This window comes from Malurus melanocephalus, unplaced genomic scaffold (assembly GCF_030028575.1).
Source record: "Malurus melanocephalus ecotype Western Australia unplaced genomic scaffold, MMel_1.1 scaffold_137, whole genome shotgun sequence".
Taxonomy (NCBI): Eukaryota; Metazoa; Chordata; class Aves; order Passeriformes; family Maluridae; genus Malurus; species Malurus melanocephalus.
In genome coordinates, this window is record NW_026623369.1 from 1,212,046 (window position 1) to 1,237,138 (window position 25,093).

At 40.4% G+C, this 25,093-nt stretch overlaps 1 protein-coding gene across 1 annotated transcript in view; it reads right to left on the minus strand.

Moving 5' to 3' along the window:
- Positions 1-1,127: 1,127 nt before the first annotated feature.
- WDFY4 (WDFY family member 4) overlaps positions 1,128-25,093 on the minus strand; it is a 111,070-nt gene continuing 87,104 nt past the window's right edge. The window contains exons 50-62 of the mRNA XM_057370989.1: positions 24,923-25,040; positions 24,149-24,258; positions 19,055-19,208; positions 17,341-17,432; positions 14,333-14,545; positions 13,664-13,811; positions 13,048-13,205; positions 11,322-11,480; positions 8,830-9,009; positions 5,785-5,967; positions 5,105-5,192; positions 2,757-2,868; positions 1,128-1,747 (exon numbers count right to left, since the gene is read on the minus strand). Of these exons, the coding sequence (XP_057226972.1) occupies positions 1,681-1,747; positions 2,757-2,868; positions 5,105-5,192; positions 5,785-5,967; positions 8,830-9,009; positions 11,322-11,480; positions 13,048-13,205; positions 13,664-13,811; positions 14,333-14,545; positions 17,341-17,432; positions 19,055-19,208; positions 24,149-24,258; positions 24,923-25,040 (1,782 nt within the window). The 3' untranslated portion in view covers positions 1,128-1,680. The remainder of the gene's footprint in view (positions 1,748-2,756; positions 2,869-5,104; positions 5,193-5,784; positions 5,968-8,829; positions 9,010-11,321; positions 11,481-13,047; positions 13,206-13,663; positions 13,812-14,332; positions 14,546-17,340; positions 17,433-19,054; positions 19,209-24,148; positions 24,259-24,922; positions 25,041-25,093) is intronic.

Genomic DNA, 25,093 nt, shown 5'->3' on the forward strand with positions numbered 1-25,093 from the left:
ACAACTGATCCCTGTATTGGRAAGAGTAGCACATAGTGACAACCACAGGGAAAATTTTCCTGCAGGAATTACAGATTGCTTTGCATAGATTTCTTAAAAAAGGTTTGAGGAAATTCTTTTTTATGAGGATGCAAAGGCCCTGCAGTGCACAGGCAAATATTGCTTCATGAGTGTTAACTAGCCAGCAGAATGCTTGAGATCAGGCACTACTTATGCTCACTGTAATACGTATAAAGACTTCTGTTGCTGAACAAGAAAGCAAAATAGTTTGTGCAATAATCAAATAAGTGTAATTAAGGTATTTTAGGGGTTATGGTACTCAATTAGATTAAACTGGTTTTTAAAGTCACATAAAGGTTTTGTTGTTCCACATTTCTCTTCCTCATTTCCCTATAGGGCAGAGTTAAAACTTATTTCTGCATTTCTTATCCTAATGGGATTGGATTTTTTTTAAGGATAATTCTCACCCTGAGCTACTTACCCTGTGCAAAAGTTGGTTCTGAGATAATTATAACACTCTGTTGGTATTCACGCTGGTCCACTTACAGTAACAATGGAGTTGTACTAAAAGTATTTGTGTTCTTCCTTGCTTGATCCAGTCTGTGTGTTCAGGAAGCTGCTCTGCCTGTGTGGCAACTCAGCCCTTCTGTATGCGAGGTAAGATATTCAATCTCTTCACCGGGTCAAGGAGGAGCAGAAGGGAGAGGGAGTTATCAATTTAGCTCCTTCTAATTATGCTAAAATGTTAAAGAGGCTGATTTTTCACAGTTTTTCCATCCCCACTRGGGACACAAATGGCACTTGAATTTATTACAGAATGGTTTCAGCCTTCTTTTACTACAAATACTCACTTCTACCATACAGGGTGATTGTGGAGGAAAATCCTGAAGTATCCCTAATACACTGATCTAGAGAGTATAGGGACAATGTTAGGAAAGAAGACAGAGAAGGAGAAAAGTGAATGATTATGTTGGCCWGCTGTGTCAGATCTCCTCACCCATTCCATACATTTGCCTGCCTTACTATAAAATAAAAAGTCAGAGATTAGGAAACATTGCACCATAACACATGTTCACAGTGGGGTTGGATAAARGCACCAGCATCAGCCTGGGAATTCCAACCTGCACTTTGCAAACAAAATAGCTTTTCAAAAGGCATGCATACATTTTAACTGAGATTCAGGGAGGAAGGAAGTGGAAGAATGGAGATATTAATATTCTTGCATGTGCTTGAAGAACAAAAATACTGCAACATACTCACATGACACCTGTTTGAAGCCTGAGTATTTCTCATCTCATGATATTAAAAACACAGTATGTTGTTATTAAGCTACACTGCTCTTTGGCATAAAAAAGGCAGATTTATTTGCTAGATAATATTTGTGAAATACAATGTATTATGTCAAATTCAATATCTAAAATAACATTTTAAATACAAAARTTTTCTCAAAACAAATACTACAAAATCTTGTCTATGCACGTATCTGTCAGTTTCGCTCACAACTTTGGGGTTCTGTGTATAATTTAAATTAGACTTGACTGCAGAGTCAGTCCAACAACTCCTTTGAGATTCAGTCYCCAACCAGAGGCTTCCAGTTTCTCTGATTCTTTCATGCTCTGAAGAGTAATTTTTCTCTCCATCCAAAAGTTTGAAATAATAAGAGCTCTTGGCTATTTCTTCCTACCCATCCACAGACCAGCAGCAGATTCTTCCCCAGTCATCACCAACCAGGAGTTTGGAGGAATTTCTTGAGAAAGAAAGAAAAGAAAAGAAAGAAAAATACAAAGGAAACCTGGTTTAAGAGCAAGACATAAAGAGGTCCATGGCTTTTTTTCAGTATGTGCAGCAATTAGGAGGATGTAACATTCAGGGGTGTACATTATCTTTAAACTTAAAATTGAAAACCCATGTTAGAGAATATTCAAAGTCTGATACTTCAAAGACTGAGCTTAGGATTGTGTGAAAGCTTTTCTGGAGTTCAGTGGGTTACTTGCGGACAATCTAAGTGGATCAGAAGCTCTTACTCTTCTCTGAGATTCTATGGATGTTACATAATCTGCTGTCCAGATTCAGAATTCAGACTYGTTAGCACAATGTCATGGCTTCAGCCAATGAAATCCCTGCTGCATGCAGTGCCACCAACACTAATGAAACTAACCCTCACCCCAAACATTCCCCCTTTCAATGCACATCAACATCACACTAAGTGCTCCAAAGCTGAGCATGCAGAATGCAGGCACRTTTTATCAACTGTCAGAATTTCAACACTTTCAGAGAAAGAGATAGTAACTGGTTTACAGAATATCGTAACATTCTGGCATAGAACAACAAATATTACAGCCAGATGACTGCAGGAGGATGCTTGAGTAAACTGAAATACTGCTGGCTGTGCACACTGGGTGGAGTTGAACAACATCGYCCTTTGGCCAAAAACTTCTTGTTCACATTTTAAGGGGATAATGTCTCCAGCAACTCCCAGGATAGGACTTATTTCTGTATTGTAGAGATGGTGCAGCAGCTACTGAGTTCTACAGCTATTCTGGACAAAACCTACTATTGCTCCTGGCTCATCTCCTACCTGTCCAATGACTACCCCACATCCTTCATTAATGTACCTAGCTGGGCCAGCCTTGAGGGGCTGTGTTTAGCTATGAGAGGCTCAACTGAGCTCCCACAGCCCCCAAACCAAAAGCAGGAACTCAACCCCAGTCCCAGCCCACGGGGCCCCTCCCCAGCAGTGTCGGGAATGGCCATACCTGGACACGGCCAGCGCCGTCACCGCTGGGCTCGTCCGACTTGCTTTGCCAGTCAGGGCAAGGCTGGGATTCAGTTCCCGACAGAGAACAAGATGTTTTCCACACTTGTTACCTGTTGTGAGGTTTAAAAAAATATTTAGGAAGCATCTGGGGGGCAGCATGGATGGGATTGTTATTATTTACGGTCAGCAAGTTGTTAAGTTGAGAACAAATATATTTAATCTTGGCCTGTGCTGTTGCAAAATAGGCCCATCCCAATTTAATTTGTGGCTATGATAGTTACATGTGCTGACGTGCGGCTGTATCAATTGTGTGCTAAATTGGATTTGTGTATTATTGCTTTCTAAATTGCATGCCTAGTTCAGCAAAATTGTTCATCAGTTTTCACTGGCTCTGTGCTTAATAAGATGCCCCACAATACTTTGCTGCCAGGATATAATACAGCCCATAATTGCCTAGTAAAAAGAAATTACATAAAGCCCTGGTATTATCAACTTATCTAAATCTGCTCATAACAAAACCAATAATTAAATGTGTGAACATTTCACATAGACACACATACATACACGCACACACCTAACAACGTAACTCAATCACAGTTACGCTGGTCTTTTTAATGACTATGTTTTGTATTAATTTTATTTTCTTTAGTGTACAGAAGGAGATGTGGGAAAATTTGGTCATTTAAAATAATTCTGAAGTCATCTGAATAGATTAAGGGAGTATGACCCTGCTTTGGTTACACCTCTCAACTCTTTATTAAAGAATGCCATTCCTGTATTCAACTGAAAACACGTAGATTTGTGTTCATGTGCAAACAGGTGCGTGTCTCTACACATCACCAGATACCTGTGGTCAGCACACAGCTCCCACAGTCCTCTTGGAAAAAACCACAAACAAAAGTGTTCTGCTGTGCTCCCATGGACAGCTTTTAAATCCTCATTTAAAAAGCTGCTTAAGATACATATTTTACAATTAGCTAAAATATCAGCCTGTTCAAAAACATGCATATGCAATTATGCCTGGAAAGACCTGCCACAGGAAGTTATGGACAAGAATTTCAGAAATTCTTAAATCAAAGGAGGTTTTTCTACAGGCAAAGATAATCCACAAAATGACTATAGAATACCACAGGGATTTTGGAAAGAATGTTAAGTCTTGCTTTGACTTATTRATAAAGCAATCCTCAATTGGAGATGAGAACAAAAACAAATATGAAGCTACCACAGACACACTATCTCACATTGGCATCTCGGGTGTTCTTGCACCTTCCCTGAAGCATCTGCTTCTGGCTACTCTGAGACATGAAAAAAGGTTTGATAAGCATCTGGTTTAGCCACTATATATACAGAGGCATATTGGAAATACTTTCACATAGCAATCTAAGTAATGTTGATGCCAAGTTCCATGAAGAGCACTTCTGAAGATCTCTATGGTAATGCCCAATTACTGTATAATATCTTCTTTTTTTTTGTAGATGTTACATCTGTAGCTCTATATTTATGCAAATTGCACGCCTAAAATTGAAGAAACAGAAAATTTCTGTAATGAGGACCACAGCAAATAAGTGGTRTAAATTATACATAATGACACCACAATTCCTTTCCCCTAGAAAAAGCGCTGGGAAAAGAAGAAAGCAGTGCTATTTAGGATGTGCCTTTAAAGCTTTCTGACAGGTTTCAGCTCCTGTATTTGTTAGAACAGAGAAATGAGGTTGAGTTGTTTTTTTAGTACCAGTCAGCACCACAGTCCCACGATCTTATTAACCTCAGCATGTGAGAACTCCATGGTATCAGCTTCAGCTGCACACAGCCTTGAATAAACAGCTCCAAGCATTAGGGCCTCCRGTTGGCCTCCCACCAGCTTGAAGGACCTCTGACCTCTTTTAAGGTGACAAAGACAACAAACTTCTCTGTTCCATCCCAGAGCAAGATCTGGCACTGCCCACTCTGACATGATGCCAGGATACTTTAGTACAGGCCATCAGCAGAGGTGCCAAGGCAGTGGACTTTCTGGAGCCCGGACTATTCCCATCCTTGGTTTCTTGATGTAGAAAGGTAGTTTTCCAAGGTTGGCAGGACCCATGACACAGCCTGTGAAGAAGCTTTCAGCCCYGTCCAGGCACGATGTGCCTGTGAGATGGCTGGCTCAGGTGTGCTCTCTCTCTCCAAGGTGGGGCAGCTGCCACCACACTGCTGCTGTCGGTCACAGTAACTCTACATCAGTTGCCCATACCATCTCCCCTTCACACCACTGTGCTCATCTCCCCTCTTCTTCCTCACACCCAAAGCCCAAAGGCTTGCAGCAGTGGGTCACTCTGCAGATCACAGCTCACCCTGGGCTCATACCTGTGCCACCCGGCTCTTCCGTCRCGCCGCTCTGCGCTCTCAGTCCAGCACCTTGCTCTGGGCTATTGGTGTATTTGGTCTTCCACAGCTGTGCCAGTGAGGGGGTAAAAATGGAAAAAGCATGGGTTGTAGCAATGAGAGAGAGATTCAGCTCCTTCCCAGCTATGGGTGGAAATTGGACTTCTAACACCAGAATAGGATTTTGAAATTGTCTCCCTCTCTGTCACTGTGCTGCAGGGTGTCACTCTGGAGGAATCTATTCAGGGAGCTGGTGGGGCTGCAAAACTGACATGCTATCAAAAAYATCAGTAACCCAGGAAGCTCTCCTACCAGACTGGAGGCAGAATCAGCAGTGAATTCCTACTCATGAGGAAGTATAACTTAATTAACTGACCTGTGAACTCAAGTATATTCCTGAGGAATTTTTGCTTTCAGAATCATCCCAGAATGGAAAGTATATTTTCAAAATTCACCCTGAATGGCAAAAAGTCCTCTGCTCGGGTGGGTAAAAGTTGACAGGAAACAAATATTTCACTCTGATTTTCATTTCCTGCCCTGTGTTGCACTGTTAAGAAAGTGGCATGGGCTTTTAGTAGCTCTGTCCCTCCATTTAGAATACAAAACTCTAGCTCCAGTCTACAGTGAGTGAGGATTCCTTTTCCTCTGTCCCATCCACCTACCCTCACCACTCCATCTGTGCTTCCTGTGATGATGATGCTTCGTGTGTCCCAGTCCATCACTTCAGCAAAGCAGCAGCAAACGATGTGGCAGCTGGGGCTGCAGGCAGTGCTGATGCTCGCAAGCAGCTGCCCATTGACTGTCCAYAGGTACAGGTAAGATCCAGCACAAGAGATAATATCACCCTGTAACAGAGCAAAGGCAATGTCCCAAACTCCTGCACTCAACCTCCTCATAACTTTTAAATGCTGATTAGAAATTGCTCACTTGCTCTGATTTAAATTCTGACTGTTTTTCTTCTAGGCAGATGATATAAACCAAAGTAAAAACTTACTTTCTTTTTCCATGAAAAATTCTGACATTTTTACATTATAAAAACCTGAAACAACTGTATCAGATTTAGATGACAATGCAAAATCGAGTTTTTTTGCACATTGTAAAATTAAAATATTTACAGAAATGTTCCGTTTTCCACAAAATCCAGGATTATAGTAAAAAAAGCAGACAGACTGACCTCGCTACTGCCAGGAACGGGGGCTGTGCACAAGCAATGCCTAGCAAAGGTTCTGGGCCAGGACTGGAGCTCTCACTGGTTTTACAAACAAGCATTCTCTGAAACAAGGACGTGGTGTTCACCTGCTTAGCTGTGAAGCCTTTGGTGATTTCACAATCCTCCTCTGCCCCTCACAGGGAGCTCCCTGTCATCGCATTTTTGCACTGCGTTTTGCGTTGGACCAATGACCAGCTCCACATCCAGTGACCTGTACTGCTGATGCAGAGAGCATCCTTTGCACTGAACCTCTCCTCTCCACTCCATGCAGGTGCAGCCTTACCAGACTGCTTCTAAGGAGCAAAGGCACACACAATCCCTTAGGAAAACCCACAGAACCAAGAGCCAGTGCTGCAACTGTAAATGATCCAATCAAACTGCATTTTGACCAAGTTATTATTTGAAATTCTACATAACTTTTCCACTCTTGATCCATGCTAAGAATCAGCTACATAAAACCTCATCAGCAAAGTCATCTGATTCTGGCAAAGGACAGCGTGCCCTTAAATTAGCAGTATGCATCTGGTTTAAGTCAACTAACACCTTACTTCACCCCTACCTCATTYGGGGCCAGAGCTCTTCACACTGTTGGGCAGAATTCTGGAGATAAAAAATGATGGCATGTTCAAAACAGAGCTGCCAATAATTCAAGAGATTAAATTTCAGCTACCTTATCTGCATGAGAGTACATGATGTCCAGGCATTTGGCAATGATCTACAGTGCTTTTCAGGTCTAGACCAGGGATTTAAAACTAACTGAAATAATTAGTTGGAACAAGCTTTTACAATCCTCCCTAGTTTATAAACTTTTTGGAACAATTCTTGTTTTGTTTTTACATGACACAAACACCATGAGGTTTGCTTCTATAGATGGAACTTCTAGATGCTCAAGCGAATTCAATAATCACATAATGAAGAGCTGTATAGGGTTCTTCACAGAATTTTTTCTCCTTCAAAACTTTACTTTGAATAATTTTGAATTTTTTTAGGAAAAAGGCCCTTGCTACCTATCATGTGATTTTGTGTCAATCAAAATAATTTAGCACAATGGAAATGGAAACATTTTGTTTCTATTTTAACATAGCAATACATAAATATGTAGAGAAGAATTAAACAAAAATTACATTTCAGAATTAAGTGTTCTGTTTTGCTAACATCAAAAAGAWTTTTTTCATCCATGAGATGTGGACCAATTAATTTTTTTCTCCTTGAAGCTTCAGTTACACTTTTCCAATTTTTTTTTCTCTTTTAAATGAACGTTTCTGTAGACTATTATCCAATCAGTTTAACCATTTGCACTCCAATAAACTGGAGATCAGTCATTTGGATCAGTTACCAGGCTCTTCCTGGCTCAGATCATCTCAGATTTGGACAGCTCCAGGAGATCAAATATAGAATGAAAAGGCTCCTGTRCTGGCTGATACATGAAAAGGAGAGAACTTTGCCCCCTTGGGATCTCGAGCAGTTCTGTGCCAGCCCATCCCCTCATTTCTGAATGCTTGGCACTGCTTCAGCTCACTCCATAAGGGACCACCAAGATATTCTGAACTGCCTGCTGAGGCCACTGGTCATTTTCCCCTAACCAGAACTGCTAGGAGTGGGAGCTGAGCAGGCACTAAACAGACTTCTTAATTCCCTCCCTCAAATTGCTGGCCATTAGACTGCATGGTTAATAAAGCTCTGATATGAGATGAATGTTTTGGCATGGACTAAGTAGAGAATATCTGCCTGGTTTCTTACTGCTATGAATTCAATTTTGCCTTTGTAAAATATCCAGGACAGGATTCAACCTTGAATTGTCTGAGCAGCTGAAACCCTTCTTTAGTATATTAGCAGAGAGAGAAAATACAAATATGAAAGCAACATTCTTGGGAGGTAAAAGGTTGGGGGGCAAAATCTTATCCAGGATGTTTACAGTAAAACCCAATACAGAATATTTTCCTATAAATATGCATGCAATTCTGGCCAGACACAGACCTCAAGAGATTTATYCCCACTGCTATCAGGAGTTTCCCCACCCCTGAGAGCAGAAGGGAAAGGAAAAGGCCAACATTATCACTGCAAAGGTGTAAGGCAATTGTCAGCTGAGGTGGCAGACTGCAGTCTAACATGTTTCAGCTTCATGAATGTGCAGCTCAGATGTGGCTCTGCTGCATGAATGTCAGGAGAAATTAATGAAATAGCAGGGGCAACAAGGTTATGGGGTCAGCCAAACCCAGGAGATACTAGGGTAATACTTCATGCTCTGTAAACTAAAAGTTGTTTAATCCTGCTCTCTATCTATCCAAAGATGCTTCTACTTAGCTACTCAGTCTAAGATGCTGCTTTTAGTGCTCGCCTCTCATCATTAAGAACACTATTAGCAATCTCTGTAGAAAGAAAAAAAAATCAATGTATCAGACTCTCAGGATGTTTTTATGTTGGGAAAAGMACCCATTAAATTATCATGAAATGTTCATGCATGCATCAGAAGAAAGATGATAAATGAAGATCTTACTGTTGAATTGTTGATGGCAACAGAAGCGAGGCTTTCCTCGTGGGCAGGAAGCTGCTTTATGAACGTCAGCTGGTTCAGGTCCCAGATGATGCAYGTTCTGTCATCGGATCCACTCACAAAGATGCTGTAGGTTACAGATGCAGCAAGGCAGGTCACTGCCTGAGTGTGTCCATACAGAGCCTGGTGGGGAAAAACCAACCAATAAACCACAGCAGATGGTGCCTGATTTACTCGGGAACCACGGTCCTGTCTCATTTGCTCAGTAAGAACAAGCAACCAATTAATTCTTTGGAGAACTGAAGAGGGCAGGAGTGGGGAGTACCAAAGGAAATTACAGAAAAGCATCCTTGTCCTCCACTCATAGCTGAAGAAAGCTGAGGGTTGAAGAGATTATATGATTTGCCCAAATTACACAGTGATTCAGGGCACTTAGCCTACTCTTCAGATCTTAAGACAGTGCTTTGGGCTCAGCAAGAAAAAAAAATCACTTCAGACTATGCAGTTTGAAGTAAAAATTAAGTCTGGAAATTTCTCAATATTTAAAAAACTTTCGGAAACAAAACTTAGTGTATATTTCACTGACCACCTCAGTCTTGTCTTTCTGTGTATCTGAACAAATACTAATACATTTCTAATATTGATTAAGAAGAGAAACAGCATTTGTGGAGAATTCTTGCTTTAAAGCCATATAGAAATTCCTTTCTCTTTCATCATTATAAAACATTCTTGTTTTTTTGTTGTTTTATAGGTTCAGAGATGTAAGGAGTGCCCAGTTAGTCTTATTTAAACAGTTTCTTAAAAAAAGAAACACACTTTAGGTAATTTAATAGCATGGATTGAAGTATACTGCTGACAATTGTTTAATGCAGCATTCTCAAGTGACAGCAATGTACATTTCTGCTACACAACACAGCAAATGACAGTAAAACCTGTAGGGCAACAGAGAAAGTATCCTTCACAGCTTTCCTAAAAAGCCTTACAGGGCTCATTTTTTAGCTGCCTGACTGCAAAAATCAGACCCACCAGTTTCAATGCTGGTTTTCAAAGGAAATGCATATTTCTTGCTGGCTTTCTTTCCATGTCATTAGCACATCTTTAGGGTCTATCTCAGTTCAGCAAGAAGCAGGGGAGCCATGTCCCAGATGACTTTTGTGGACACACCTCATCCTCTTTTCCAGCATGTGAACATGAGACTGAACTGCTGGCTAACAGTGCTGCCACTTGCCAAGGTCACCAGGACAACCACAATCAAACATTAATCCACTGGTGAAGAAGCTGAGCTGCAGCAGGCTCTGTATTACTGAGGGTGACCTGCAACTGCAAGGGATGGCTTTCAGCTTGGGACTCATTCCATTGCTCAAGTGCTTCATTTGGCCCAGAAATTCTGGGGATCTGGATTGTACAGATCCCTCTGCCAGTAAATTGCATAGATCAATACTGAGGCAATTATGCTCAATCTTTAGTGCCCCACAAAACTCTGGAAGCAGATCCCACTAGAGAGAGAAAAGCTACTTTTTCTGCAGAAATATAGTTTCTGTACTTTACTACATTCCAAACCAGAATGTGTCAGTCCCACGAGACAGCTGGTAAGTGAATAGCATCCACTTTATAGCACATAAGCTCTTCTTAAGCAAAGCTCACTCTCTCAGGAATTTCTTTTCTTCAGCAGAAAAAGCAGTCACCATGAAATAGTGAATTACATGAAAGCAGCAAGTAATTCACTGGAAGACATTTAGAACCATAGTTCAAGTTTACATCCATTCCAGACAGTCATAAAGAAAAAAAAAAANAAAAAAAAAAACTTGTGCTAGCAAAGTAAAGGAAAAAATACAGAATTTGTCATTGCATGATCTCATACCACTTTGTGGATTTTGGGTAATACCAAATTAATCACAGCGGAACACATCAGCAAAACTGAACTTAGATTGTTAAAGAGAAAGTCATTATATCACAGAGAAAAGACAGCTTCTTTAGTTGCCTGAAACTCAAACTGACCCCTGACTGGTATCGTTTGGATGCTGATGAAAATTACTACTTAYGCTTTTCTCTATTGCTATTTCTTCCATTTCTGTGTTCATGTCCTGCTTTGGAATAATAACCAGCTGGATTAAAAGGTAATCAGACCTTGTTTTATCTTTCAGTCTTCTACAGCAGGAAACATCTTAAACCTCAGAAGAGAGGCTGCTCTAAAATAGTTTYCCCCCTAATTTCAACACAAATTCCATGCTAAACTTTGAAAATGCTTCTAAAGWGAAAAAAATCTACCAAGCAGTACTCATAGCTTATAAGTTTTATATACTCATAAGTTTTTGTTATAAGGGCATGTTATCAGCTCCTGACCTGGTAACAGTAACATCATACTGTTTTTTATTGTTTTTCTTCTGCCTTCTTGATTCACCCAAAGGTGCTTCTCCTGACTATCATCTGAGGGATAAAAACCTAATGTTCTGCATTTCATTAAATTTCCATGGTAGAAGAGCCACTGTACTTACCTGTCTCAGATTTAGACATTTCACTTTGTCCTTGACCAGGGAAAATTCCCAGACACACACAACTGAGCTTGTTCCAGATGTGATTATGGTAGTTGCTGAAGGACACACAGCACAGAGGCACTTTCCCCAGTCTGCCATACACTCAAACGTAGTCACATTCTGTACAAGAAAGCATTTTTAAGTCAAATGCTCATCTGGTGATACCATGTATTTGTTAATATCAAKTGGCAGATTCAATTTTCAAAACTGAGCCTCCATATCTTTAAATCCAGGAAAGAAAAGCTCATCATAACCAGTCTCTATTTGAGCACAGCTGTGAACATAGAGACAGGCTGTGGCTACAGGYAGCTGTGCCATCTTCCAGAAACCAAAAGGAAGGCTGAACAAAGCTCCATGTCTTATGTCTTAGGAGACCTGGGACCCTATTCCTTTTGTGCCACTCTTCCTACATAACTTCAGGAAAGCTCATTCTGCCACCATACAGTAACAGAAGAAAAACATTCCATGTAGATGAGAAAGAAAGCTCAGGCTGTGATGGCCTCTGCTAATAGAGTTACTGCCAGGCCCTGCAATCCTCCTACTATTTGATTGAAAAGCCAAAAATCAAAGACCAAAATTCAATTCAGCAATTCCTTAGCAGCACCTAAGTCAGTCTAAAGAAATAYCACATCTATTACACATTGCTGCAATTATAACATAAGCATCCTATGGCACATTCTGAATTAGCTCTCCCCCACACTGGGACAACACTCTGGTGCCATTGATTCTGGTGGAGATGGATGGCACAGCTACAAAACCCCTAYCACAGACAGAACCAACCTTTACCTACTTACAACAGGGACTAAAGTTTCTTATAAGCTCATGTMCACCAGCACTGCTCAGAGCAAACTCAAGTTGGACTCCCAACTATTCCTCATAGTGACTGTAATCACACTATGCTCAGTGTCACCCTGAGTTTTGAAATGACAAACTAAATAATTTATGCCTGCAGCAACACTATGAATTGCTAGGCACTGATTTTATTATACAGAGAGCAGAAATTAAAATACGTCTCATGGTTTTTTCATTTCCATTGAATTTGGGTATGTTTGTATAAACATAATGATGCCACTTGCACAAATATCCAAGTCAGTATCTTGCTGATTTACATGTTATGCTCTTCTGTCATCCCAGCTAACTCAGAAGTCTTTGCTTAACATTGTCCCAAACWGATTAAAAAAACAGTGTATTTATGGCAGAGGAAGAAGCTAGACCTGTCAAGTGCCCTAACAAGCAGTGTAATGATATAGACCATTTATTTTTAACAACAAAGAAGTAAGAGTACTAGCTTCATTATTTTGAATGAATGCACTGGACTATGCTGGAGCCAGAGGGGAATTGACAGATGGTTCTGTCCTAATTCCAGCAGAAATTTCTGCACAATGAAATTTCTAATCAGTGACCAGGAGACCTTGTGTTGTCCTTAYGACTGATGGACAACACAATAATTGAATGGAAAATTTGAGATAATTTAGAGGCAAATGGCATGTTTTTGAGCAGTGTAAAATGATTTTGCACTATCTTGGATATCCAGCTTGAGATTTCTCAAGAAGTTWGGCTGTGAGAAAGTCTTCTACAGCATCCTCTGAAATCAGCTCTTCAACAGCCTCTGAAATGGGTGCCCAAAGCAGTCAAAGACCACAAMATAGAATTAGTTTCTTGGATTTTTAGACTTTTTCTTATTTACCTTGTCAGATCCATAGTTTCCAAAGCAGCACGTGAAGTCTTCAAATCCCCAGCAGAATGTTTTGCTCCAAAGAGGAGGAATCAAAATTTTATTTTTTTCAACAGCCAGAATGCCTTTCTCTGTATGAACAATGTGCCCAATAGCTCCCTTGGGATAGTCTGGCAAGACAGAAAAAACATTTAATTCTGTTTGGTTTAGAGCATTTATGTTAACTTTTCTCCTTGGCCACCTTGTGTGGTGAGGCTGCAAGTCCCACATCTGGGCTCAGTGCTGTGGCCAGGCCCACAGACAGAAATCCACTCTAAGACTGAGATTCCMGACACAATATTGGAAATGCTCCTCTCCAGTGGACCACATAAATCCATGCAGAGGTAGTAATGCCTTATTGAAAAAAAAAAAAAATCTGTTCCGAACTCTAAAACAGAAGTTTGAAGAAGTTTTCAATGCKCACTCCTAATACACAGGTACATAAATCACAATTGGCAGAAGGGATCTTGATTTAACCAACTCATACAAAGCTGTGCAATTAGTTTTGTGCTCTTGAAAACCCAGATTCATCCTAGCCAAAAATTTTGTACTAGTTAGATCAGAAAATGGAACACAGCCCCTGCAGCACCTTTTATGGTAACTGGTGAGAGCTTCAGATTTTGCAGACTGTTCACAGGAGGAGGAAGAATTCCACTTGAGTGAAGGAACAGTGCAGTCTCTCTGGCTGATGAACTTTTCCCTTGAGCATTCCTAGATGGATGTGGTTTCGTGAAGAGCTAGAACAAAGGAATRTCATTGAAAAATAAATCTCTATTTGCAAGATCATGCAGGAGAAACACYTGCTTAAATCCTCAATCACAGACTCCAGGACTACCACACATGAACCTCATAATTAAAATAAAATCTTACCCTTATTATRTTTTCATCAGACTACATCCCTTCCTAACAGAGACAGAAAGCTAATCCCAGCAATTCCAGACAAGAAAGAAGAGCATAAGTAAGACTTTGAGCTGGGTTTTATCTGACCATGCCCAGACTAGTGATCACTTGTGTGACACTACTGAAGGAGCAGAACCCCGAGCTGATGCTGGAGCTGTATGACAAACAACAGGAGCAGCACGGTTAGAAAGTGGGGTGCATAYTGATGTAGAACACAATCTGGGAAAGGCTATAACCCATCTTTCAGCAGGTTTAAATCAGCAGATGTTTCTGATTTAAGTTACTATTATTGGTTTGCAGTCAAAATGCTGTAAGATCAAGATAGATTCTGTTCTCTACTGTCATGATAAAATGGTACCTGCTTTGGTATCTGTCCAAAGTTGCTGATAAACCCCAGAATGGTGCTCTTAATCAGAGGATCTTTAATGTTGTTGAGGTCCATCTTGTCTCCATAGAAGTAAGGGTGATAGGTGTTAACTGCCTCCACTGCAGCTGAGCCATGCTGCTTGTGGCCAAAAATAAGGTCTATCCAGCGATGAAGGTGTGCACTGACATAATCACTTTCCAGTGCCTGAAACCAGAACAAAATTACTTAATTCATTAAACTGTATCCATTACAAATACATTACTGCTTTTCTGTCCTTGCTGGAGACAAATTGTGCGCAAGTGAATCATCACAATTTTGGTTCCTCTAGTACCACCATTCTCAGCACATCCTCATAAAACACCAAAAGAGACTCAAGTGGATCTTCACAGGAACTGGAAGGACAGAGTGCAATATGTTTGACTTAACAGACACCAGGAACAATATCCTCAGAGACAGCACAAGTAGGCTTCACAACCCAAAATCAAAGCATTCCCCAGATTTTGGCACCCATAGTGATTGGTGTGTGGATTAATAGGACCAGAATGAACAATTACTACTGGAGAAGGCTGGGAAAGATGCTACAAGGTAATATAYCCACCCAACATGGGCTCCCTAGAAAGCTCAGTGTAAACACAGAGGAAAGCTTGTGCTTGGAAGACTCAGACAGCAAGYTCATAAGCAGGGGACACAAGTTCAAGCTGAACCTGTGCCCACCACCCGGTTCACCAGTCTTATCCATGAGGCTTCACTAAATGCTACTGCTCCTGCCATCACCTGCCTCATCCAATTTTTGTGCATTCCCAAACAGCCTTGCCCAATGATTCAAGCAGCAGTGTCAAGCATTATTAAAAGTACTTTCCTATCTCCAAATCATTTGCTGTGTAATCCCTGATGTTCAGTGAAAGGTCCTCCAAGCAGACCAGCCCACCCAAAGCACAGCAGAAATAAACAAGCTAATGGGATCCAGAACAATGGCTCATTTCACAGAGCAGACAGTTGCCCAGTGCAGCTGGTGTAAATGATCCTGCCCACAGCTATAATGATCACAGGGCAGCTCACAGAACAAGCACAGTGTACAATCTGTCCCTGAACAGACTCAGAACACATTCTTATTAATAAAAGCAGTTAGTCCATGAATTACAAACTGTAAATTTTGTCTGGCATCACTGCCAAAGCAAAACAAAGCAACTAACGGAGCTGTAACTGTACAGCCTCTCAGTATTTCACTGAGCACCATGGCAAACCCAGCCAGGGAGGGAGAACTTGTGATCTAGGGAGAAAGTAAATACATTTATTTACTGGAATAGATTCCTAACTTATTACACATAAGCCAGGAAGCTGTCCATAGTTTTATGTCAAGAACATTTCTTTGCTTTCATATGGTTGAAAGCAATAGCCAAACCTCAGAACAGTGTCAACCCCAATCTGTTTAATGCACCAAACCCATTTTTAAGCCTCAAAAAAATGGCCATGATACCATAACTAGTACCTCCAGCCTTGTGGATGATTTCAGAAGAGACAGAAATCCTCGTSTTTCAGGATTCAATTTCTGACTCTTTGGGGTTAGACAAAGTTTCCCAGGCARGCTAATTAGGATTTCTCACACTCCCCTGTGTAGTACCCACTATCAGCTGTGGTTGRAGAGACAATACTGCACTGACTGAACAAGAAATCTGATCAGGTCTGGCAAATTATTAAGAACACAAGTCTATAAACATGATCTTTCTTTTGCTAAACTGCTCCTATTTGAGATTTGAATTAATTTGTTTATCAGCTGTGCCAATGTTATTAAACAGCGCAGCTCAGTGGAAGCAGGTCTGGTGACAAATGGTAGAGAGCGCCCAGTATCCACATTAAACGCACTCTGGGGGCTTTACTTCCAGCTAAATCTAGACTGCTCCCACAGGCTGAATGCTACCGGCATCTGGAGCACACAACTGCAGTGCAGCTTTCCTTTCATTTTACCCACAACAGATTTAATTCACACAACCTGAGATCATYGTACTGTGACAGCAAACCCATGGTATGCAGGGATAATTGCAGATTCATTTCCAAACTGCACCATTAAAGTACAAGGTAAAGGCAGAGTAGGATRTAATCCCCTACAAAGTGATTGTGCAGAGAGAAAGTTGAAATCCCAAGGGCAGGACCTTCATAGCAGAGGTGACAAGAACCCACTGAAGCTACATATGACAAACCAAGATAATGTAATGCTTGAAAAATCATAGGCTGTTTGTTTAGCCCCACCAATGCTAAGACATCTGTTCATCATAGCTGTACACAGCAACAACCTGTGTGCACTCACACATGCAGATCACCAGAGGAATCTGATGGGATAAGGGAGAAGCACTATAGATACCTGAAACAAGATATGCTGCAAAGTATGAGTTCAATGCAACAATCTTCATAYAGAACTGCATTTGCATTCACTTTTATGTGGCAGATGACATCACACAAAAGACTTCCTAACTATTAATAGATAGCACTAATTGCAGTAAATCTCAGGACCTTAGAGCTATTTGCTTTCAAATTACCAAGGCTAACTCCATTAAAGGCAGAGAATTACATTAGGTTCCCCCTGATCCCATCCCCTGACCACCCCCTCCAAAAAAAAGGCTTAGTTCTGGCATGCCTTGGAGATGGAAATAAATAATTTAAATAAAACCGGTTGTTAGCAACAACCTGGAACTGTATGCATATAAATTCCTTATAAAATGCATTCCCTATAAATGCATTATATTATGTTGTCTTACTCTTGGGCTGAGATATGTTCATGCCACAGATCTACACGTAATCCACATCTGGTCTGGAAAGTTTGGCGTGATTCAAAATGAATTGTTATGCAGAGAAACACACATGCAAAGTTCAGAACCAACACAAATCCCACAAAGGCAGGATGCATTTGGATCCARCATTTTCATTTGTGACTCTGGCTTTTGGAGCTTCATTTTCGGTGGAACACAGGCAGCATTTTGTCACAAAGCTTTGTATTCACTGACCTGTCTGTGCAGGAGAATGAATTTATGGGGGTCCCCATCTGCCCAAGGAGGAAGCTGCACATCACCCAGCACTGTCCCATCCTGCATGCAGCCTGCAAGAATTACAAAGGGAGAACCAAAACCAAGAATYAAACACATTGAAAATCAGAACAACTTTACTGAAATACCAAAGTCAAAGGAAATTAAGGTGATTTTCCCACATGCAGTTTCAGGTTCATCAATTGAGTGCATAGAGTAATAAAGAACCAATGTTCTGGGATTTCTGATCCAGTAATAAGGCAGTGAGAAAATGTTCTAGTAATTGTCACAAACACAGTAAAAATTTGCACATCCTCAGCACAAACCATTTCAGTACAGAATGCAAACACAGACAAGACAAACGTGGTTGCACAACTTTCTTTTTATACATAATCCTGTGGGTCTAACTGCCAAATATTCCTACCAAAGCAGCCACTGAGAGGGATTTTGTTCTCAAGTCCTTTGCAACCTGATTCCTTTCAGAAGGTGAGCATATGTTGTTTATTCAGAGCACAGTGTTGTGCAACTGGATGAATTCAAATCTAAATTGAGGTTCAGGTCTGGGACCACAAGCTTCTCTACAGCTTAGCAGTGCACAGATTTGAGTTCTTGGCTTCGCCTTTTGTAAAATCTTTGTGAATATTTGCCCTCTACTGGCAAGATTCTGGTGGCCTTTGCTTCTCTCCATGAAATTCCACTCCGGTCAGTCTCTGTATCTTGATTTCAGCCAGGGTTTGTTTCTTGGTCTCCGGTCAGGATGAAATTACCCTAATTCTTTCTTATCTTTTAACAAACTTCCAACAGATCTTTTTCCCTATTCTTACAGCTAAACACATAAATATAAACATTTATATCTTTTAGCATGCCTCATTTCACTGATATCTTAAGTATAATTATAACTAGATTAAATACCATGGGTTAGTTTGCCTTTGCTGTTGCCAGCTTAGGATGATTCTTCTATTTTTCCTCTGCCTTAATTGTTAACCAGCCAATGTCAATTATAGAAAGCAGCTTTGCATTGCAAATGGTGTGAAAGTCCTGTAAAGTGAATTGAATCAGAACTTCCATGCCTATTTCTGAATAGTGCTTTTTCTGCATTCTCTCTGAGCCTTCATCACAGAAGCAGAAAAGCCTAGAGACAGTGCACATTCAGAGGGGATTGTGACGCTGTTTGAGGACAGGGAAAATATATCAAGTTCATGCAAGTTGTACAGAACCTTTTAAGAGTGAGGACGTTTGGAAACTTTAATTACCTTGTGATCTCACAGAGATTAAAAAAAGAAAAGATCAAAACCAACTTTCACCAACACCATTSAACAACTGACCCATCTCCAAAAGACAAATATATATTCAATATTGCAYAGATGGGATGATACAGGCCAAATTTTGAAAAGCAGTCAACTAGATTTATTATATAAAACTCCAGTTTTGTGTGAAAAAAAGATTTTATTCTTTTGCACAGTWATTAATAGAAACTATTTGCTCCTTCTTGAGCTGGAAACTTAGTTCTTCTGACACCTTTCAGTTTTCAGAAGGTTGTATGCTGGTAGAGTTATTTGAACAAAAATAGTAATCCCTTCTCATTAGAAAGACTCATCTATTCACATACTCCAGAGGCCAACTCTCAACACATGATCTGGATCCCTTCTGTTGCCAGGATGCTGGGAGGAACACTTATGTCYCTTCTAGAACTTACCAAGTTCAAAGTGATTTGCATTGGTTAGGAATTCTGGCAAGTAAAAGAATTCAGGGATGAGCTCCCTGACGTCACTCATGTTGTCCCTTGATGCTGATTCCCATGTGCTYTTGACACTGTGGAACATCCTGTCTGCAACATCAAAACTCCCACCCTGTGAAATGGAAACAGACAAAGACTTCACAGTGAGAATTCTGTTAAATTAAAAGCATCTTAGCCAATTTTGCTATGATCACTTTATCATATGTTTGATAAGGGGATGTGTCAAGATCTGTCCCAGCTCTATATACTGTGATCTTACATTAGGAGCTGAGTCCTGGTTTGTAGATATGTATGTTGGGAGGACATAGAGCTTGGACTTCTAGCACAGCCTGCAACACAGAGGCAAAGCAGGAGCCATCATGGACAGCTTGAGAATATCACCATGCCCATTATTAATGCTTCTGAAAGCAAATTAATTATTTCATCTCAAAGTGATTTGCAAGAAATGGGCAACTTCACTTATGACCCAAACACTTGTGAACAATCTTATGTGGAATTTTCCTGTGAAAAAATCCTTGGAGAAGGGGAGGTTACCACTGAAGTAACATTYATTAGATCCAGGAAAACAGGAAAGGCCCAGTGGCAGGAGTGAGCAGGGACTGGTCATTCCTTATGGGAAGGAGGGACAGCATAAAGAGGGGAGAAAAAGAATCTCTGGGACCCAAGCTAAACTGGTAAGTAATGAAGGTATGCATTTGTGAAAATCCAGGTTTACCTTTACATATGGATCCCTACACTGAGCATGAAAGAATTTAGTGTAACATAAAATTTCTATAATAATGRAAATAACCAAATAAAAATCAGTTTTTGGAGCTCACCTGATTAAGTTTGTCAGTAACATCAAACTGTTTTAGAGGAAAGCTGACTTTTAAACTGTATTAAACTGACAGTACTGAATTGTTTCTCAGTACCTAGTTCAGSTGCTGGTAGCAGTGCTCCCAGGCTAACATAGATATTTCTCATTGGGGTTAACTAATTTGGATTATATGTCATGGGACATAACACTACATCCCACTGCCAGGGCTCAAGAGAGATTGTCAAAGATAGAACAAGCACCTTTAAATAGCTCAGCACAACAGGGAACAAGTASGAATGATTGCTCACTCTTACCATTCAATCTTTGATGGTGTTTCCCTAGGCAAAAAGAATAAGCCAGTGGGATTGAATAATGAAGACAGTAAAACAWAAACAAGGTGCAAGAGTCATTGTGTAAAAGATACGAGGTGCAGTCAGGTTCTGTMTATGGCTGTCCTCTTGGGAACACAAAAATATCAGTTAGTTTTCTCACTGCTTGTAGACTGTTACATGTGCCAGATGAGGAGGATATTGTACTTCTGCACAGTAACTTCAGATCTTCAGATCAGCTTCAGATCTTGTAATCTCTCACACAGGAGAGCAACATTTAAGCACTCACCCTTTGAGGATGGGATCTCACTCCCATGGACCAGATGAACYCCAGCAGCAGTTCCCACATGGGTTTCTGAAGCCAAGAATCACTGCCCTTTTGGCTTCCCCTGAGTATTTGCACACTTAGGTTGCAACTCTTTTAGATCTACTCTGCTCAGTCTGGCAGCTGCAAGTCAAGAAGTGACCTTTGCCATATCTTTTGTTCAGGATAAAATACCTTCACGGGTAAGTTATAAGACAGCAGTAAATAAACCCCAAGTGCTGAAGACACATTCCTTGCTTGTCTTTTGGAACAGACTTGCACCAAAACTTAACATTTTTTTCCAGATGGAAACTTCTCTTTCCCCTAAAGTGAATTCTGACCAGGYTTCTGGTCCAGCCTCATCTCTAAACGACAGCACAGTTCTGCTTTAGCAGCTTGTCCTTCTTCCTTACACCAGCAACAACTGTGAAGCCTTCCCACACCCACTCAAGGGACAGAGTGAAAAAGTGGCTAATCACATGAGCAAGCCTATCTGGAGTTAATCTGATGCACAAGGTCATCTTGCTCTTGATCATTATTAGGCAAGGACCCTTGGAGTCAAATTCAAATTGAAATTAAAACAGAGTAGAAGGAGAACTATAAATAAATCAACAGCTAACAAGTATCTCATTGAAGCATATTAAAGGGCTTTGTATATTTAATCTGCACACAGTGTGCTGTGTCTGGTGGTGATTGATGCTTTTTCATCTTTTTTTGCAGCTTTTATGAGAGCTGGTGGTAATCTCCTGAGAAACAATATGATTTGTAATAAAAAGATTACCTGTATTAAATAAAAATAATATATACATAGGAAATGCTGTTAGCGCGACAAATCTGGTTAAAGATATTACCACCACGAAAAAATGTGATTTTTTCCCTGGCTGTCTAATTCATTTTAGGGAAAAGTAATATCTTTAAAACTTAAGCCTGTATTATTTATAAAGGAAGCAATAACTGATTTTCCCATTTCCTATATTAATAAATTTATTTGCATATATTTATATCAGAATTAATGAGTTTTCTCTCGCTATGAATGCAAAAACTGCACTGAAAGGGAAAAAGAGAATCAAGAATTGCTTTATGCTTTCAGATTGGAAGACAACGAACTCTTATGACTTTTCTACAGCTAGACACAGTAAGCCTCTGTTTTCTTTCCTTTCAGTAGAGGCCTTGCAGTCACCAGAAACACTGGAAAATATGTTTTTAAAACTACAGTCCAGCAGGGTGTATACAAAGCAAGTAGGCAAAATGATCTCTGGAGAGAAGTTAGAACTTCACAAATTTATAACACTAAGCATCACCTTGGTGGTGCTCTAGACCCAAAGACCTCAAAGTGTTTCTAGGAGTTGCTTATGAAGGTGCAATGACTTAAACATGTCCAGAGACATTGAGAAGTTATTTCCTGCTGGAAGTGCCTAAATGACTCCTCAAGAGTCAGGACCACAATGAAGAGTAAAGATCCTGATCTCTACAAGTATTTTTGGAAAGGCAATGTCAGGAAAGGCCAATCTGATAGCTGAAATGCAACAGTGGGATATAAATAAAAGAATAAAAGGGGATAAATAGCTGAGTTTATCAAAGCAAGTCTCAATATTGACGGCATGGAGTCCTAGAATGCCTTTCCTATAAAGACACTAAACATGGAAACCTTTATTGCTCTTTTGTGGCACTGAGACCAATTCTTGAAAAGAATTCCAGGAGGTATGTGACCAAGGTAAAGAGGAAAGTATTGACCAGTACCTGTTTGATAAGCCAGTTTTTCCTCTATTTCAATATGTAAAGCACATACAAACTTTTATCCAGAGTCAGATCTCAATACAGTTAAAAAAAGTGAAATAAGATTTCTCCTGTACAGTCCCATTACTGAAAACAATGCTTCMTCACTGCCTTCTTCTGTGGTCAGGTGCAAATCAACTGCTTGACTTGAGAAACTACATGTTATGTTAACATCAATTTTTCACAGAGAGTGCACCCAAGTTGTTTCAATTCCTTTTCATGCTTTCAGAGTGTATTTGCAGATACAAATGTAGCTTTTTCACTTTTTAAGATGCTGAGAACTTTCACGGCTCCTAAAGGCCGCAGCACCCTTCCACAGTCTTAAGTGTGGGAGTTSTCTTTTTGCAACCTGCCACTGACTTGATCATCCAGTTCTCAGATCTGCTGTTTGCTGACAGCACCTCACAGTTAGCAATTCCTAGGCTACCGTAGGATCAGTCACCTGGGGAAAATGACAACAATGAGCTCAGATGAACAGGCAGCAGCTTAAAAGCAAAAGAATAAGCGTGGAAGGGGTTCAACATTTTCTTTCAATGGATCCACATCCAGACAAAATTTTGAGTGCTTCAGATCTCAGCAACCTTTGAAGATAACTATCCTCACAAAACTGGTGGTTACCTGCTAATCACACAAACACAGCCATGAAGCATTCACTCAGACTGAGAACTCATTATGCATGAAAAGTGTGCCAGGGAGATACAGCAGCCTTTGTTGTTTACAAGAAGAAATATCTGCTCCACAGTCATTCATGACTGCAGCTAACATATGGCTCACAGAGTGTGATGGCAACCATTGCCTCAGGTGGTTCACTAACCCATCAGCTACTGCTGGTAACAGCCRATATCACAGAGCTTATTACTTAATTAACACAGCACTTCATTTGTATTAGTTCACTCAACAAAAACCCAACCACAACAGCAAAGCACTTGSAAAGCTGCAGGAGACATGGCCATGCCTCACTATCCATACAGCAKTCTCCAAGTGTSAAATATCCTGGTCTAGCTATTTTCCTGTATTTCTCCATAAAGATAGGTAGATTTCAGCAAGACACTCCTTAAAAAATACACCTTGAAGGATCTGTTCTCCTCTAACAAGGTAGACCTTGTTATAACACAACACATTACARAAATAAGGGTAACAACTCTGCTACACCCCAAGTGTATTTGCTTGAGCATTATTAATTGCCTGCTGAAAAGAACAGTCAGGAAATTTGGTGCTCCTGTATGCCAAGCAGATGGGAAAGGTAAGCACAACATTTAGTTTCCATAAATTAAATTCCATTATGAGAGCCAGCTTGGCACTGTAAAAACAGTAACAAGTTCAGAAAAAGGTTAAACAAAATATTCCTTCAGGAGCACTGGATGTAATCTCACCCCCCTTCTTCAGGAAGTTGATCCCATGATCCCTACAATTTCACACCTATCAGAACCTACATGTCCTCACATGACCCAGGAATGTTCTTTATGGCACCACAGCAAGTTCCAAGTTCTTGCCAATAGCTGCATGACTGTATCTAGGCTTAGAATGCTCATGGAAGAGCATACCAAGACTTACCTGCCCTACAGTCTGAAGCTTATGTTCAGACAAGTAATAAACATTGTCTAGGTGTTTACATGCCTCAGTTCTCACAAAACTATATAACCCTTCTCCCTTGCATTAGTCATGGTCCCATTAAGATGTTTTCACTRGATTCAACATTCATGGCATAAATGTTGCCCCAAGTAAGTTCTGAGTCCACACAAAGAGTACAGAAAATGCCAGAACTATCCTCCTTCATTACACAACCACTGTAATGCACTACAGAGTKCATAAGAAGGTGCAGGAGGGAAGTGATCTTGTCCCCTTACCTGCAGAGAACAGAAGGTCTGGGTGAATGGTTCCATTCGGACCAGGTATGATGCCACTATAATTGCTGATGAGTAGTGAGTACAGTAATGGCACTGGGCTGCCAGGTCTCCTGGAAATTGCACACAAATCAGATTCCAGTACAAAACACCACCGTTTCCAGCCCTTAGCATCCAAATACCACAATACAATGAAATAAGGAACAGATATTTTTAAGCAGATGTGTTCAAAGACATGTGAGCTAAAGCACATCTTGCACTGAATACGTGCATTGAAAGTGCACAGTTACTACTGAAGTATGCTCATTTTCTGTCTTCCATATTTCATTTTCTGAAAAATAAGGCCTTTAACTTTCCAGATCATCCCTTTCTCCAGTAGAACCAGAAAAGGTCTTGATCTCCAGAGGTCAACAGCCTCAATATTCTGTCTCCTTTTCTTAAAGAAGCTGTTATTTAACTTGCACGCAGTCTTCTACATGTAGCTTAGCAAACAAATAAGACCAGTGTGTGCATCTTAGCTAACAGMAGTCTTTTCCATTGCTTTTTGCTGTGGTATTTCTTTCTGTCCAAGGAAAGAGAACAGAATAAAGCAGTACAAGGCATATAAGGCAGTACTTGCAGGAGTCATTTCTCTTTGAATCCTCGACCAGTTTGTACACAGCAGTGAGAGAGGCTCTCCTTGGCATGGTATTTCCATYAGCCATAGCTCTGCAAAGTTTTTGGGTGTTCTGAGGGGACTCAAGCCTCTGCTGTCCATTAGTCTCCTAAAACACTCACCCTCACTCTTTTCCACTTCATTGAAGCGCTGGATGAACTTGTGTTTCCTCTCCACAGTCTGAGCTCCCATGGGCTTTGACAGGTCCCGAAATGTATGAGGATTAGTGAGGTTTAGAGTCTGAAAAGAAAACCCAGGAGAGATGGAGATTTTTAGTACTTAGACATCATGAC